This window comes from Diachasma alloeum, unplaced genomic scaffold (genome assembly GCF_001412515.2).
Source record: "Diachasma alloeum isolate Michigan unplaced genomic scaffold, Dall2.0 Dall_scaffold_00865, whole genome shotgun sequence".
NCBI lineage: Eukaryota > Metazoa > Arthropoda > Insecta > Hymenoptera > Braconidae > Diachasma > Diachasma alloeum.
The window spans coordinates 132662-146559 of NW_021680986.1; the positions used below are offsets into that span (position 1 = coordinate 132662).

General features: G+C 37.7%; 4 protein-coding genes across 4 annotated transcripts; 1 reads left to right on the forward strand and 3 right to left on the reverse strand.

The window, feature by feature from the left end:
• The first annotated feature begins 417 nt into the window (after positions 1-417).
• LOC107045050 (pleckstrin homology domain-containing family F member 2) lies at positions 418-4952 on the forward strand. Its single transcript, XM_015267176.1, has 8 exons — positions 418-500; positions 840-904; positions 1025-1162; positions 1238-1301; positions 2624-2749; positions 2832-2938; positions 3643-3900; positions 3964-4952. The coding sequence occupies exons 1-8, from the start codon at positions 485-487 to the stop codon at positions 3991-3993; spliced, it is 804 nt and encodes a 267-aa protein (XP_015122662.1). The 5' UTR covers positions 418-484; the 3' UTR covers positions 3994-4952.
• Positions 4953-5280: 328 nt separating this feature from the next.
• Positions 5281-6098, reverse strand: LOC107045051 (nuclear receptor 2C2-associated protein). The gene is made up of 3 exons (XM_015267177.1): positions 5991-6098; positions 5673-5763; positions 5281-5596 (listed from the first exon to the last, which is right to left on the reverse strand). Exons 1-3 carry the CDS (start codon positions 6026-6028, stop codon positions 5312-5314), a joined length of 414 nt encoding a protein of 137 aa, XP_015122663.1. The 5' UTR covers positions 6029-6098; the 3' UTR covers positions 5281-5311.
• A 960-nt stretch (positions 6099-7058) lies between these two features.
• LOC107045052 (farnesol dehydrogenase) lies at positions 7059-8964 on the reverse strand. Its single transcript, XM_015267178.1, has 5 exons — positions 8384-8964; positions 8092-8260; positions 7593-7719; positions 7411-7540; positions 7059-7339 (listed from the first exon to the last, which is right to left on the reverse strand). The coding sequence occupies exons 1-5, from the start codon at positions 8513-8515 to the stop codon at positions 7154-7156; spliced, it is 744 nt and encodes a 247-aa protein (XP_015122664.1). The 5' UTR covers positions 8516-8964; the 3' UTR covers positions 7059-7153.
• A 1242-nt stretch (positions 8965-10206) lies between these two features.
• On the reverse strand, positions 10207-12440 carry LOC107045053 (farnesol dehydrogenase). Its single transcript, XM_015267179.1, has 5 exons — positions 12143-12440; positions 11091-11259; positions 10883-11009; positions 10590-10719; positions 10207-10519 (listed from the first exon to the last, which is right to left on the reverse strand). The coding sequence occupies exons 1-5, from the start codon at positions 12272-12274 to the stop codon at positions 10334-10336; spliced, it is 744 nt and encodes a 247-aa protein (XP_015122665.1). The 5' UTR covers positions 12275-12440; the 3' UTR covers positions 10207-10333.
• Between the last annotated feature and the right edge of the window lie 1458 nt (positions 12441-13898).

Below are 13898 nucleotides of genomic sequence, written 5' to 3' on the forward strand. Positions count from 1 at the left end.
TACTAAATTAATTCAGTTTTTAGTGAATATCACGGAATCGAGGGGAGATAGCTAAATTTTTGTGAGAACCTTTCTTGTAGCGCTCAATCTGCTCTAGAAAAAAGGTTATTACGAAAATTTCATTATCTCCTTTGAATTCAGAGATATTCTTCAAAAACTCAACTAAGAGATGAGTCGACTTGACCCGTTTTACCACTTCGCTACTGAATTGTAAATTGTAATGTCAAATTCGACAATATCTCTTCGATTTTAAAAACCTCAAGAGTTTCTCCCAGACTTTAATCCAATTTCAATTGAATCTCTCCAGCAGTTTAAAAATTCAAAGAAGCCTCCACACCCTCATGTGAACGCTCCTCCGGTTTCCACGTAACTACCAGCCCGACTCATTGGCTCGGCAGGGGCGTGAAAGTGGGGGGACGACTCGTGAACTCCAAAAATGATTCATGTTTCCTGCTATTGTCGGCCCTGATGCTCATTGGAGACCATGGTTGACCGACTTGGTTAGTTCCTCGTTTTATTTACTCTCATTTCGCCGAAATAATCGTCAATAATCAAACTCCCCCTCCCCAAGCTCCCCCGAAAGGCCAAAATAATTTTAATTAACGATTAACCACAACTTAATCCCCAACAATTCCAAGTAATTCACCGCTAATTCACGAGTGTCATTGGTGCGGGGGCAGTGTTTTTGACAGCTACATACGTTAATCAGTGAATAGTGGTACAATCAATCGACCAAGATGCGATTAACTAATCAACCAGAATGCCCATTTGTAGATTAATATTTATCATGCATGCGTGCCACTGAAATAATGTCTCTACCCTTTTATTTGTCTGTGCAGTTAACAGTGAGGCCAATGCTAGGCGTATTGCCATGGTGGAAAACTGCTTCGGCAGCTCTGGACAGGTGAGTTTAGCCATCACTATCATCTGATTCATACCCCTGGAATGATCACTCCTCATGATTGATTATTACTTGACTCAGTGATGATGTTGACTCGTGATTCATTGTTTCGTTTTGCCACAGCCACTTGCTGTTCCTGGGAGGGTGCTCGTGGGAGAGGGTGTCCTGACGAAAATGTGCAGGAAAAAACCCAAACCCAGGCAGTTTTTCCTTTTTAATGACATTCTCGTTTATGGAAATATAGTTATCAACAAGAAAAAGGTGAATTTTTCGGTCATTTGGCTTTGTTTTTTTATTTTTATTTTGAACGGGGGTTTTATTTGCGATCATTTTCAGTACAACAAACAACATATTATCCCCCTGGAGGAGGTGAAGCTGGAATCCCTGGCGGATGATGGACGTGAGTATCGAGGGAGGTTTATTCGTGCATTGAGAGAATTTTGGTTTTTTACATTTTTACTTCCTCCAGCGAAAAGAAAGTTTCGGCCATTCATAGGTGACCTCTTTTTGGGAGAAAAAGTGGTTTTCAGTAGAAATATCTGTCATTTGAGGGTCAGAAACTACTGGATAAATTGAGTTTAGAATGGAATTCCTGGAAAAGTGCTGAGAAAGTCCACATTTGCATGCATTGGTCATTAAATTAGTCTTCTTGGATCCATAGGAATATTGTTTTTTGCAATTATCAGTTCAGAGGTGAAACGACAAATAAATATATTTTTTCCTCTTCAGTTAATCTTTTTTTGAGACTGATATGAAATAAATCCACATGGATTTCGAGTTATTCTGCTGTTGAATTGTGAAGCTGATAGGATAATTATATACTCTGGAGTCATTTTTAAACTCGATAATTGTCGAAGTAAAAATCAATATTTTTCTCAGTGGCACCCTCAGAGTATGAGTTTTCTTTTAAACAAGAAGAAGTGTTTTTGAATAGAAATGTCTGCAATGTCTAGAATATAATTACTAGAAATGCCCTGAGAAAGTCCACGTTTGCATGCCTTGACCATTCAGCCTCTCTGGATTCACAGAAGTATGACTTATTTTCGGTCATCAGTTCAGAGATGAAATGACAACTGAATATATTTTTTCCTCTTCAGTTAATCTTTTTTTGAGACTGATATGAAATAAATCCACATGGATTTCGAGTTATTCTGCTGTTGAATTGTGAAACTGATAGGATAATTATATACTCTAGTCATTTTTAAACTCGATAATTGTCGAAGTAAAAATCAATATTTTTCTCAGTGGCACCCTCAGAGTATGAGTTTTCTTTTAAGCAAGAAGAAGTGTTTTTGAATAGAAATTCCTGTAATGTCTAGAATATAATTACTAGAAATGCCCTGAGAAAGTCCACGTTTGCATGCCTTGACCATTCAGCCTCTCTGGATTCACAGAAGTATGACTTATTTTCGGTCATCAGTTCAGAGATGAAATGACAACTGAATATATTTTTTCCTCTTCAGTTAATCTTTTTTTGAGACTGATATGAAATAAATACACATGAATTTCGAGTTATTCTGCTGTTGAATTGTGAAGCTGATAGGATAATTATATACTCTGGAGTCATTTTTAAACTCGATAATTGTCGAAGTAAAAACAAATAAATATTTCTCTCAGTGCATGAATATCACGAAACTGTTGGGTTCGACATAGGTCTCGATGAGGATTTATCACCACTATTAAGTGAAGTTAAACTTCCTAGTTTATGGTAATTATTTATAGAATATCGCAATGGATGGCTCATTAAAACGGTAACAAAATCGTTTGCTGTTTATGCTGCTACTGCAACAGAGAAGCAAGAGTGGATGGCACATATAACAAAGTGCATAGAGGATCTGCTGAGAAAGAGTGAGATACACAATGATTTTTCAACTTTTACGCACATCATGAGCGAGATAAGTCTTATCGGGTTATTAATACCATTTTTCAGGCGGAAAGAAGCCTGTGGAGGTGCATGCTGCTGTTTGGGTGCCTGACAATGAGGCGAATCACTGTATGCATTGTAAAAAGACACAGTTTACAGTTATCAACAGAAGGGTAATTATCAATTCTTCATTAAAATCGTAGGTTGAATTATTTCAGGGAGAATTTCATACAAATATTTCGTTTTTTTGAAGTTCTTCATGTGAGAACTTTCTCATTATATCGTAATTGAGTAATTTATTATGAAAATAATTCGAATTTTATTCATCTTATGAAGTTCTCAAACAAGTCTTACTTGTGCCAAGAAAACAGTTTTTTGAAAATTACCAAAAAAGGATTTTTTGTGCCAAATATGGAGAGAGTGCGCCGGAATGAAAAATTTTTGTCGCAGAAATAGATTTAGTAGTTCAAAAAAAAATGCATTTTCTGTACACGCAAGAAATGTCATTTCTAGCACTACTCCTTCGTTATTTGATACTCCCATACGTATTTTGATCCTGAAAAATCTTCGTTTTATGTGAAACAAGGGATCACAGACAACAAATGAACCCTTAAATGAAACAATAATAGTGATATAATATCTTGTAAGTTAGGGATAAAATATTTGTTGACAAATTTTCCTCTATATGAGATATTTTCAACCTGAAAAGGCACCGTCTGGTGTGAATTATCCGCCGGCAATTTTCAACTAGCGATTTTGCTGGTCCAAACAAGACTTGTTTGACAACGTGTTTGTTTTTCTCTCAGTGTATGATTAAAAATGGATTTCGTTTCATTATCGATGAAAAAATGATTAGAATTGTATTCTGCCAATGCAGCACCATTGTCGACAATGCGGTGCAGTAGTTTGTGGCCCATGCAGCAATAAGAAGCTATTCCTGCCTGGCCAGGGTAATGGAAAAGCCGTGAGGGTCTGCCTACAATGTTACGACGTGGCTAGCAAAGTGAAAGCAACATCCCCCCCTGGAGTAGACAATCTCAACAATTCAGAGCAGCAGCGCAATTCAGCAGACAGCTCAGGTGGCGACAGTTCAGGGGACGAGGAGGATGTGAACAAGGAGGAAAAACACGATGAGGTAATTTTTCATCACTCTCCATCAGATATGTCTCACTAATCGACAATTATCTCTGTCCATCAGCCAAAATTCTACTCAGTTCTCGCTCGATGAATCCCGACAAAGCGACAGAATCATCACCAGAGGAATCAGAATAGTTGTTCCATTCGATCGGACAGGATTACAATTCAGATCAAAGAAAATAAATTTTTATAATCAATAACGTACAACGAAATGACGTGGGAGACGTGTACAACTTCATTTTATCAATTTTCAAGCATGAAAAAAAAGACGAGTAATTAGTATTTCATTCGCAGTATTCGTATGGCGATTGTTATCTGTATATTTTTCATATTTCAATTTCAGCGGAGCTAGAATCTTTGAAAAATTACTCAGGCTTTAACGTATGATTTTTTTAATTTCAATTTTACAGTTCAGAAAAGGTTCTGTTTAACACTAAGTGCTTTTTAAACAAGAAACAACAGCTAAAATAGGGGCGGGGGACTGGGGGATTGCCCATGAGAATGTTGGAGGTATTCATTTTACCTGAGATTCCTCCTGCTCGTATTTTAACCGCGTAATTATTATTTTAAACACAAAAATCCTTGGATATTTTAAGACTCATGCCACTACGTGCCTTCCACCCACACTCTGGACTTGAAAATTTTTTTAAATCATTCAACATTATACTGGTGGCAGTTTAATTATTCTTTCTCTTTAATTTAACACGTAAGTGATTGATAAATGAAACTTGACTGTTTAATCGATATTTATGGTAACAATTGAAATGATGAAATTTCGAGGCCAATTGAACTACGTATTCCATCCATGAAAATGTCAAATTGAAATTGTAAAAAATTTGGAGACATTGTCGGGTAGGAGCAAGCTAATTGTTTCTCGAGAGTTTAGGGGTAAGATTGAATAAGGTTCAAATTTTCTTCTTTTTTTTTCATAAATTACTAATTTTTATATCAGACATTTACATTTGTAAATATCTTATATGATTGTCGATGAGAATGACGGTTTATCTATTAACTATTATGGAATAAAAATAAAAACATATCAACAAGTGATTTTTCTCAATTAATATTACATATTCCTTTAAACTGTTCTTTTTTTATTCAACTATATTGTGTTATTGACTATTCAAATATTGATTTATTGAGGGGACTGTGCGGCTTCAAGCAACGAAAATTTTTTTATTAAATTTTTTTTTATTCTTGGGAGTATTAATGAGAATAATTTTCCATTCTACTGAAGAATTGCAAAAACAATTCCTTCCAACGTTTCGGAAGCACTAAGAGTTCTTCATCAGGGCAATTTATTCAATCTATTTATCTGAAGATGTAAAGGACATATCAGAGCTCTAAAGAATGCCAAACTATAATCAACTGCTGTGAAAAAAATGAAAAACTAATTTGTTTATTCAATTTCAGGAATACAGAGCTAGTTTGTAGATAATAATCCTTCCGAAAAAATCGGTGCTTTTGTCGAAAATTAATTTGAATCCACTGGCTCTGACAGGATTATCCAATGTGAACCGTTGGACTTTGTTTGTGTCTTCGGGATAAAAATCCTGAATGTGTTTTAAACTTGTTGCGTCTAATCTCGCCTCCAGGCGGCAGTTTTTCCCGACGAATCCGCCTTGAAACTGAATTTCAATTGTTGACAATTCGCATTCGCTTTGTAGATTGATCAAAATCCATTGGGGAATCCCCTGAAAGAGAATAAAAATACATGTGGAGTGCCACTGGCGGAATTATTTTTCCCAGGAAGAGTCATTCCTCACTTACTGAGTCGGAATTCCAGCACGTTTCCTCGCTCTCATCGAACATGAACTGCTTTCCATAGCTCTTGACTTCTTTATTGAGTACTGAACTCACTCTTCAGAATTAATGAAAAAATAAATGTTGATAAAGACTGCAGAAAGGGGCACGAACTAGGCGACATTTCAACTACGACAGTTTAATTAACGTTAATAATTAATAATGCCTGCATCCGTTTGGCGTGGATTTAAATCTCAGCAGTTGAAATATCGTAGTTGAAATGTCGCCTAGTTGAAAAGACATGGATTCGCAGAATAAGCATCGAATGATTAAGTTGAAAATTACCTGCAGTCGAACGAATTTTCCTTCAAAATACTGGTCATTTTGAGAAGATAGCTTGTATTTTCGCTTGACACTAGACATGAGCGTGGGCATCTGTGCGTGGTTACGACAAAAGCGCCACCCGTCTGCGCGCGAGACAACTAGTTTGATAAATTCAAAAAAATGACTGAAGTATTGAAGATAAAATATATAGAATTGGAAATATTGTCCATTGCAATTAGTGGCAGGAAGCTGTTGCCATTTAGATAAAAGTACGTTGAACTCTTCTTCGAGAGGAAAACAAGACGATGGAATTCACGCGATATTCAGAATTCTCACTCAATTAAAACAAGATTTCTTGGAAAAGATACAAAATTAAACTGTTATCACCCGCAATCCGTGTAATTGTTGTGGCCATGTAACTTGATGAATTGGAAAATTACTGGAGTCGTTTTAAATCCATTAAGTTGGGAATGTCATCACCGCAATTAGTGATAATTGTATGTTGAACTGTTCTTCAAACCGAAAGCAAGATAATGGAATTCACTCTATTTATGTCATATCCAGAATTGTCACTCAATAAAAGTTGCAAATGCGCTTCGAAAAGTGCACTTTTCATACAGGTATCGCAAAAACAATTAATCGAGCTATTTCATGTCACATCTCAATTAAAAGGTTGAATTAATTAAATTTAAATTCAATTTGAGTATGTTTATTATTAAGTCATTTCGATAGATTGGGTAATCTAGGGATTTTTTAAATATAAACAATATAAATAATACTTTCCGTCATGAGTATTACTTTGAACTGGTGATTTTATTAATTTCATTATTATACTTTGTCCATTTGATTTTAATTCCGTAGTTGGCGGAACCTCAATCAAAAAATATATAATATGGGCCAATTCCATATATTTGTCAAAATTATAAAGAATATATAGAAAAAATATATGGAACATGTATTTTATATATTTTTCTATATAAATTGGGTCAATTTAAGATATTTTTTTGTACATTTTTCAAAATATAATTTTTTCCGTCTGGGTGTTGTGTCTTTATGAAATGAAAGAGTGAAATGAAATAAAATGAAACATTCATAAAACACTTCCTCATGTATTCCAAACTCATTAATTACGTTTGCATAATTAGTTTTCATAATTCCAAATTAACGACCAGAGATCCGTCGATTCAGAATGCCCTCTCCCCCAGCGGCTTAAGGATCAACTCCTTGACCTCGACCCTCTGCGGGGTTCCTATGACGTAGCCCACAGCTTCGGCCACGTCCACCGGTTCCAAGGCCGGCTCCTTCATGAGCGCCGCATCGAAATTGTTTTCTTTCACAATCTCAGTGATTACAAATCCTGGACTGATGCTCTGGGTAACATCAAAGGAAGTTTAATCAACCGATCACCCTCCATTCATCTGATCTTACACGCTGAACGTACCGTGACCCGAATGTTCTGCCCCATGAGCTCTCTCTGCAGTGTCTCTGAAAACCCAGTGATCGCATGTTTCGTCGCTGCATAAACGTTTCCATCGAGGTCCAGAAATTTCACGACTCGATGCCCCAGAATACTAGAATTGAGAGGTATTGTGACAGTTTGTATGCGATTAATTGGATTCTTACCTGTTCATGTTGATGATGTGGCCCTCGAGTTTCGACTCCTGCAGCATTTTCAAGGCCTCTTTCGCGCAGTACATTGCGCCCATCATATTCACCGCGACAACTCCTCTCCAAGTTTCAGGAGTTGTCACTGTTGATTAGAGAGAATTTTTTATTGTGGAAATAAATGAAATGAATGAAATGAATGAAATGAATGAAGTGAATGAAGCGAATGAAGTGAATGAAATGAATGAAATGAATGAAGTGAATGAAATGAATGAAATGAATGAAGTGAATGAAACGAATGAAATGAATGAAATGAATGAAATTAATGAAATGAATGAGATGAATGAAATTAATGAAACGAATGAAAATAATTAAATGAATGAAATGAATGAGATGAATGAGATGAATGAAATGAATGAAATGAATGAAATGAATGAAATGAATGAAATGAATAGAATGAATGAAAAGAATGAAATGAATGAGATGAATGAGACGAATGAAATGAATGAAAACTCACCGGAAAAACCACCGGGTGTAGCATATCCCGCGTTGTTTACTAGTACCTGCACGGTTCCTATATTCTTCTTGATGTATTCAAATGCCTTGGCAACTTCTTCATCCTTCGAAATGTCGCACTTCACAGCGTAGAACTTTCCCTTAACTCCTGACAACCCCTTCATGTCGTCCTGAATCAATCTCGTTGTATTTATTTCTCGCTATTCCATTTTAATTTGCTCATGTACGAAAAAAATCACAGAAAAATCTTGAAAAAACGAATTTTCGCGAATATCTGCGTTTTTTTTACATACCTCCATTTTTTGTTTCCGCCGGGCCAAGCCCACGACAATCATCCCCTTTTTTACGAGCATCTTCGCTATTTCCTGACCGATCCCGGAGGACGCGCCAGTGACCACAGCTATTTTTCCCGTCCAACGCTCCATTCTTCAATTTTTCAAAGAAGAGAACAGATCCGTTGTTTTTCCCTTGATATTGCTCGCAGCGAGGGGATTATGAATGTCACATGTGGAATTGGCATCGGTTATAAAACATTGTCTCGATGATCGTGGAAATGACGTGAATTCGTGCGAAAGAATGGCAGGGGTGATGACAGGTCAAGAACGTTTGAGTAATTGAACGTTAACACGTTAATAATTGTTCATTACATTCGTCAATTATTAGTAATCCTACCGCACAATGTTACGTCGCTGTTGACATTGGTTAAAAACATTCATGCATATCGTTTAAAAGAACAATCGTCTCATATGACTCGAAAATTCGGGATAATAACTTTCGTCACGGCATCGTCACTATTTTTCCTAATACAGTAGAGGCTTTGTATAAGACACCTTATCAATCGAATCAAGTCGATTTTGGCTACTGGCCAGTTTTCAATGAATACCTCGAAATCTAAGGGAGACAGCAAAATTTTTTTCATAACCTTTTCAGTAGCACTCAATTCGCTCTACAAAAAAGATTATTATGAAAATTTCGATATCTGTCTTAAATTCGGAAATATTTTAGAAAAACCCAACTAAAGAGTAAATTTGCTTGAACCGTTTGACCACTTCGCTGCTGATTTGTTTCAAAATCAATTCCTTCAGCAACAGATAATGCAATGAATTGAAATTACAGTAGAATTCATACAACTCCTGAGGCCAAAATTAGAAATTCTGAGAGAAAAATGGGAAATTTTGAATTTGATGAATACAATGCGAAAATCCCCATTTAGAATTTTCACTTCCGTTTGGTCCTTCCGCCTAGCTAATTCCACAACGACCATTCCATTCCGAACGGGTACCTTAGCAGTTGTTAATCCAATTCCAGCGGATGCTCCAGTAACAGCAGCGACTCTTCCAGCCCAGCTGTCTATCTTTGTTCTCTCAAATTGGATCTCGAAGCCCAACTAACTTCCGAATAGGATTACTACGTTCACTGGTTAATGTTCAGGCGTAAATGCGTGGCGAGAGCGGCTCAGAGAGATTGAAGGACGCCCACCAGAAGGCAACAACTTTGTCAATTATTTTTGCATATAACATCGCACATAAAATCGAGTTTTTCATTTTTATCGCTAATGATTCATTCGCTCGTCCCGAAATTTCTCGAGTTTATCCACGAGGCGTGAAAAAGGGGAAAGGTAGCTGATGAGGCAAAGAACGATTCGATAAATCCTCCGAAAATTTCTAACTTCAATTCTTATTTCTTTCCCATTCTCGAAATTAAAGGGCGCAGGACAACAACACGACACGATAGACAAGCAATTTTATTCCATTTTGCATTATTTTTTCTGTCGATTGGAAGACCTGAATTTATGAACAGATGATGAGGGAAAATTATTACATAATTTTGCCTGTTCGATTAATGAGGTCACTTCAAATTGACGATTATTAACTATAAAACTTGTTCTTATTTTTATTTATTTTGTTAAGCATTTTTTAATTTTAAATATTTAATTTGCATACGGTACACAATATAAGGCGCGGGTTACATTCATTTTATATTTTTATCGAGCATTTATCCAAGAATTTATTAATAATGCCCCCATCAAAAAATAGATTTAAAAAATATATGATATGGGGCAATTCCATGAATTTTTCTCATTTATAAAGATTACATAAAAAATATATATATAATATGTTTTCTATATTTCGTAGCAAATATAAAAAACATATATTTTATGCATTTTTTAAGACTTGCTTGAGAACTTTGTCGTTTCTCTCTCAGTGCAGTTCTACCATATATTCACGCAAGAAAATAAATACTTAGAAAGCCCTCTCCCCCAAAGGTCTGATTATCAACTCCGTTATCTGGACCCTCTGCGGCATTCCCAGAACATAAACAACCGAATCCGATATGTCCTTGGGTTCCAGGCTCGCTCCCTCGAAGACAGACGGATCGTTACCGTATCTACTTAATATGTCGGTCTTCACCAGGCCCGGGCTCAAACTCTGAAATTAAATATGATTGATTGAGAAATGAATTCGAATGCCCGAAATGATTGCAGAGTATTCAACTGACCGTGACCCGAATGTTCTGCCCCATTAGCTCTCGCTGAAGTGTCTCGGTGAAGGCAGTGATTCCGTGTTTGGTCACTCCGTAAATATTGAAAGACATTTCGTCGAACAGGTAAATCCGGTGGCCTTGGATGCTGGAAATGATTGATGCATGTCGATTAACGTCTGAGATAAGTAGTGATTATAGGGTGCCCCATAAAAAATTTCATCAATAATTCTCCCAATCCCCAATTTCATCCAACAATTTCTCCCAATTCGTTCAAAAACGAATTATCACATTTTAATGAGTTGCATCACCTGTTTATGTTGATGATGTGACCCTCAACTTTGGCTTCTTGCATCATCTTGACAGCCGCTGTAGCGCAGTAGATCGAGCCCATTAAATTGACGTCAACGACCCCCTGCCAAGTGTCTGGTACTGTGTCTGTTCGAATTATTCATCGTTTTCATTATTCCGAATGACCGAAAAAATAGTCTTGAGGAAATTGACTAGAACAATTGTTACCAGCGAACGTTCCGAGAGCTATATACCCAGCGTTGTTAATCAGAACTTGAACGGTTCCCAGATTTTGCTTGATCCATTGGAACGCTTGGGCAATGCTGTCCTTCTTACTGACGTCGCATTCCAACGCGTGGAGCTTCCCTCTAGCACTCGCGAGATCTTCCATCTCGTCCTAAGTTACTCGCAGAATTCAAGAGGTGTTGGAAGAATTTTTTGCGAGAAAATGAGAAAATAGTGTGATGCCGCGAGACCTTTCACGAGACTTCACGAGACAAAACTTTGGAGAGATGATCTCGGTCTCAATGAGCACGGAAATCTTCGCTCTTGTCTCGAAATACGCAGCATCGACTCCTCTCGTGATGACTCCGAGTCACTTTAATAGTGATGCCGCGAGAGACTTTACGAGACATCACGAGACAAAACTTTGGAGAGCTGATCTCGGTCTCAATGAGCACGGAAATCTTCGCTCTCGTCTCGAAATACGCAGCATCGACTCCTCTCGTGATGCCTCCGAGTCACACTAATAGTGATGCCGCGAGAGACTTTACGAGACATCACGAGACAAAACTTTGGAGAGCTGATCTCGGTCTCAATGAGCACGGAAATCTTCGCTCTTGTCTCGAAATACGCAGCATCGACTTCTCTCGTGATGACTCCGAGTCACTTTAATAGTGATGCCGCGAGAGACTTTAAGAGACATCACGAGACAATACTTTGGAGGGATTGTCTCGGTCTCAATGAGCACGGAAATCTTCGCTCTCGTCTCGAAATACGCAGCATCGATTCCTCTCGTGATGACTCCGAGTCACTTTAATAGTGATGCCGCGAGAGACTTTAAGAGACATCACGAGACAATACTTTGGAGGGATTGTCTCGGTCTCAGTGAACGCGGAAATTTTTGGTCTCGTCTCAGAGACGAGAGCAAAGATTTCCATGTTCATTGAGACCGAGATCATCTCTCTAAAGGTTTGTCTCGTAAAGTGTCTCGCGGCATCACTATGGGAAATGAGAATGAGAAAAAGAAAAAGTTTAGTCCGCGAGGGTTGGTCACTCACCAGCATCTTCTGTCTCCTCCTGGCAAGTCCAACTACAATCATTCCATGTTCAATGAGGGCTCTAGCCGTCGCCAGGCCAATGCCGGCCGAGGCACCAGTCACAACAGCAATTTTTCCGACCCAACGATCCATGCTTACGGAGAACAAGACGATAATTCAACGATGAATGATTGCGGATGTGCGCGCTTCCAAGTTCAGACTTGAAATGAGACGGTAATTTACAGAGGCACTGTGGACCCGGATTTTCAAAGACCAGCGCGCGTGCTTGTGCTTTAGAGTGGGCGTGTGGTACCCTTTGGAGACTGCGAGGAATCACGATATTGAAATTCTACAACTCGAATTTGACCTAAGATTTAAGTCGATTTTGACTACTGATCAGTTTTCAATGAATATCTCGGAATCTACGGCAGATGGCGAAATTTTTGTAATGACCGTTTTTATAGAGCGAATTAAGAGCTACAAAAAAGGTAATTACAAAAATTTTTCTATCTCTCTTCGTTTCGGAGATATTCCCCGAAAACTCAGCCGAGAGCTAAGTTGACTGGTGACACCGCGAGAGACTTTACGAGACAAACTTTGGAGAGATGGTTTCGGTCTCAATGAACATGGAAATCTTTGGTCTCGTTTCAGTCTCGAAATGCGCAGTATCGACTTCTCTCGTGATCACTCCGAGTCAATTTATCTCACCTCGATCTCAAGCTTTTCGTATTTTTCGGGTGAGATTTTGTGCTCCTAGTAATTTTTAAGCCATGAATTTCTTGATACAAGTAAAAACGTACTTCTCAATGAACTCTTGTCTTCTCAGTGTTATCTCAGAGGTACGTTTATTCGTGAATTCAGAGTTTTACTCGCGAATTATGTCACATGCTCGCGTGCACAGTACATCCTACATTCAATTTTCAGTGACCTGAGACATCGTTCATTACTTGATATGAAAGAACGTATAGTGTTCATGATGTAATTCGCTAAAAAAAATTCGAGTTTGCAGAAAAATAAATGAATAAATAAAATTTCGGATGGCAAGCCTCTCTCAGTAATTAAAAATTCTAGAAATGGGTTCCAATTTTCGAACGACGGAAATCCTCTCTCCCACGATTTAGTTTGGTTGATGTAATCACAGAAACTTTCCCTGTTTTTTGTGCGTCCGAGTGTTGTGCCGCGGGTCGCAGGTGAGCGAGGGTGTATATGCTGAAGACAATGCAAAGTAGGAAAATTACTCGGTTCGACGTGTCTCGTTCGAGGAAAGTTAAATGTGGCGTTCAGGGAGACTTCCGATGACATGCAATAAGGAAAAGAGCAATTTCCCGTAAAATATTTTCTTCATTCTAGAGAAACAATTGAATGTAAATATTGAGGCTGAGAGAAAAGCGACAAAGTTCTCAAACAAGTCTTACTTCGTCTTCGTTTTCGTCTTTTCGAAGAAAATAGTTTTTTGAAAATTATCAAAAAAGGATTTTATTGTGCTAAACATGCAGAGAGTGCGCCGGAATGAAGAATTTTTGTCGCAGAAATAGATTTAGTAGTTCAAAAAAAATTGCATTCTCTGTACACGCAAGAAATGTTATTTCTAGCACTACTCCTTCGTTATTCGATACTCCCATACGTATTTTGCTCCCGAAAAATCTTTGTTTTATGCGAAACAAGGGATAGTAGTTTTTCGTTTCGGCTGTCTAATAATCACAGACAACAAATGAACCCTTAAATGAAACAATAATAATGATATGATAGCAATCTTGTAACTTAGGGATAAAATATT

What these genes read in the sequence shown, in the direction of transcription:
- LOC107045052 (XM_015267178.1), bottom strand. Translation starts at nt 8,515, where the DNA reads ATGGAGCGTTGGACGGGAAAAATAGCTGTGGTCACTGGCGCGTCCTCC. An exon ending in TACACCCGGTGGTTTTTCCG is followed by an intron (nt 7,720 to 8,091) that starts GTGAGTTTTCAT and finishes TCTAATCAACAG; the next exon opens with TGACAACTCCTGAAACTTGG. An exon ending in GGCAGAACATTCGGGTCACG is followed by an intron (nt 7,340 to 7,410) that starts GTACGTTCAGCG and finishes GATGTTACCCAG; the next exon opens with AGCATCAGTCCAGGATTTGT.
- LOC107045050 (XM_015267176.1), top strand. An exon ending in TAGTTATCAACAAGAAAAAG is followed by an intron (nt 1,163 to 1,237) that starts GTGAATTTTTCG and finishes GATCATTTTCAG; the next exon opens with TACAACAAACAACATATTAT. An exon ending in AGGAGGAAAAACACGATGAG is followed by an intron (nt 3,901 to 3,963) that starts GTAATTTTTCAT and finishes TCTGTCCATCAG; the next exon opens with CCAAAATTCTACTCAGTTCT.
- LOC107045053 (XM_015267179.1), bottom strand. Translation starts at nt 12,274, where the DNA reads ATGGATCGTTGGGTCGGAAAAATTGCTGTTGTGACTGGTGCCTCGGCC. An exon ending in AGCTCTCGGAACGTTCGCTG is followed by an intron (nt 11,010 to 11,090) that starts GTAACAATTGTT and finishes TAATTCGAACAG; the next exon opens with ACACAGTACCAGACACTTGG. An exon ending in CACATCATCAACATAAACAG is followed by an intron (nt 10,720 to 10,882) that starts GTGATGCAACTC and finishes AATCATTTCCAG; the next exon opens with CATCCAAGGCCACCGGATTT.
- LOC107045051 (XM_015267177.1), bottom strand. Translation starts at nt 6,028, where the DNA reads ATGACCAGTATTTTGAAGGAAAATTCGTTCGACTGCAG. An exon ending in GAAAATTCGTTCGACTGCAG is followed by an intron (nt 5,764 to 5,990) that starts GTAATTTTCAAC and finishes TTAATTCTGAAG; the next exon opens with AGTGAGTTCAGTACTCAATA. An exon ending in CGTGCTGGAATTCCGACTCA is followed by an intron (nt 5,597 to 5,672) that starts GTAAGTGAGGAA and finishes ATTCTCTTTCAG; the next exon opens with GGGATTCCCCAATGGATTTT.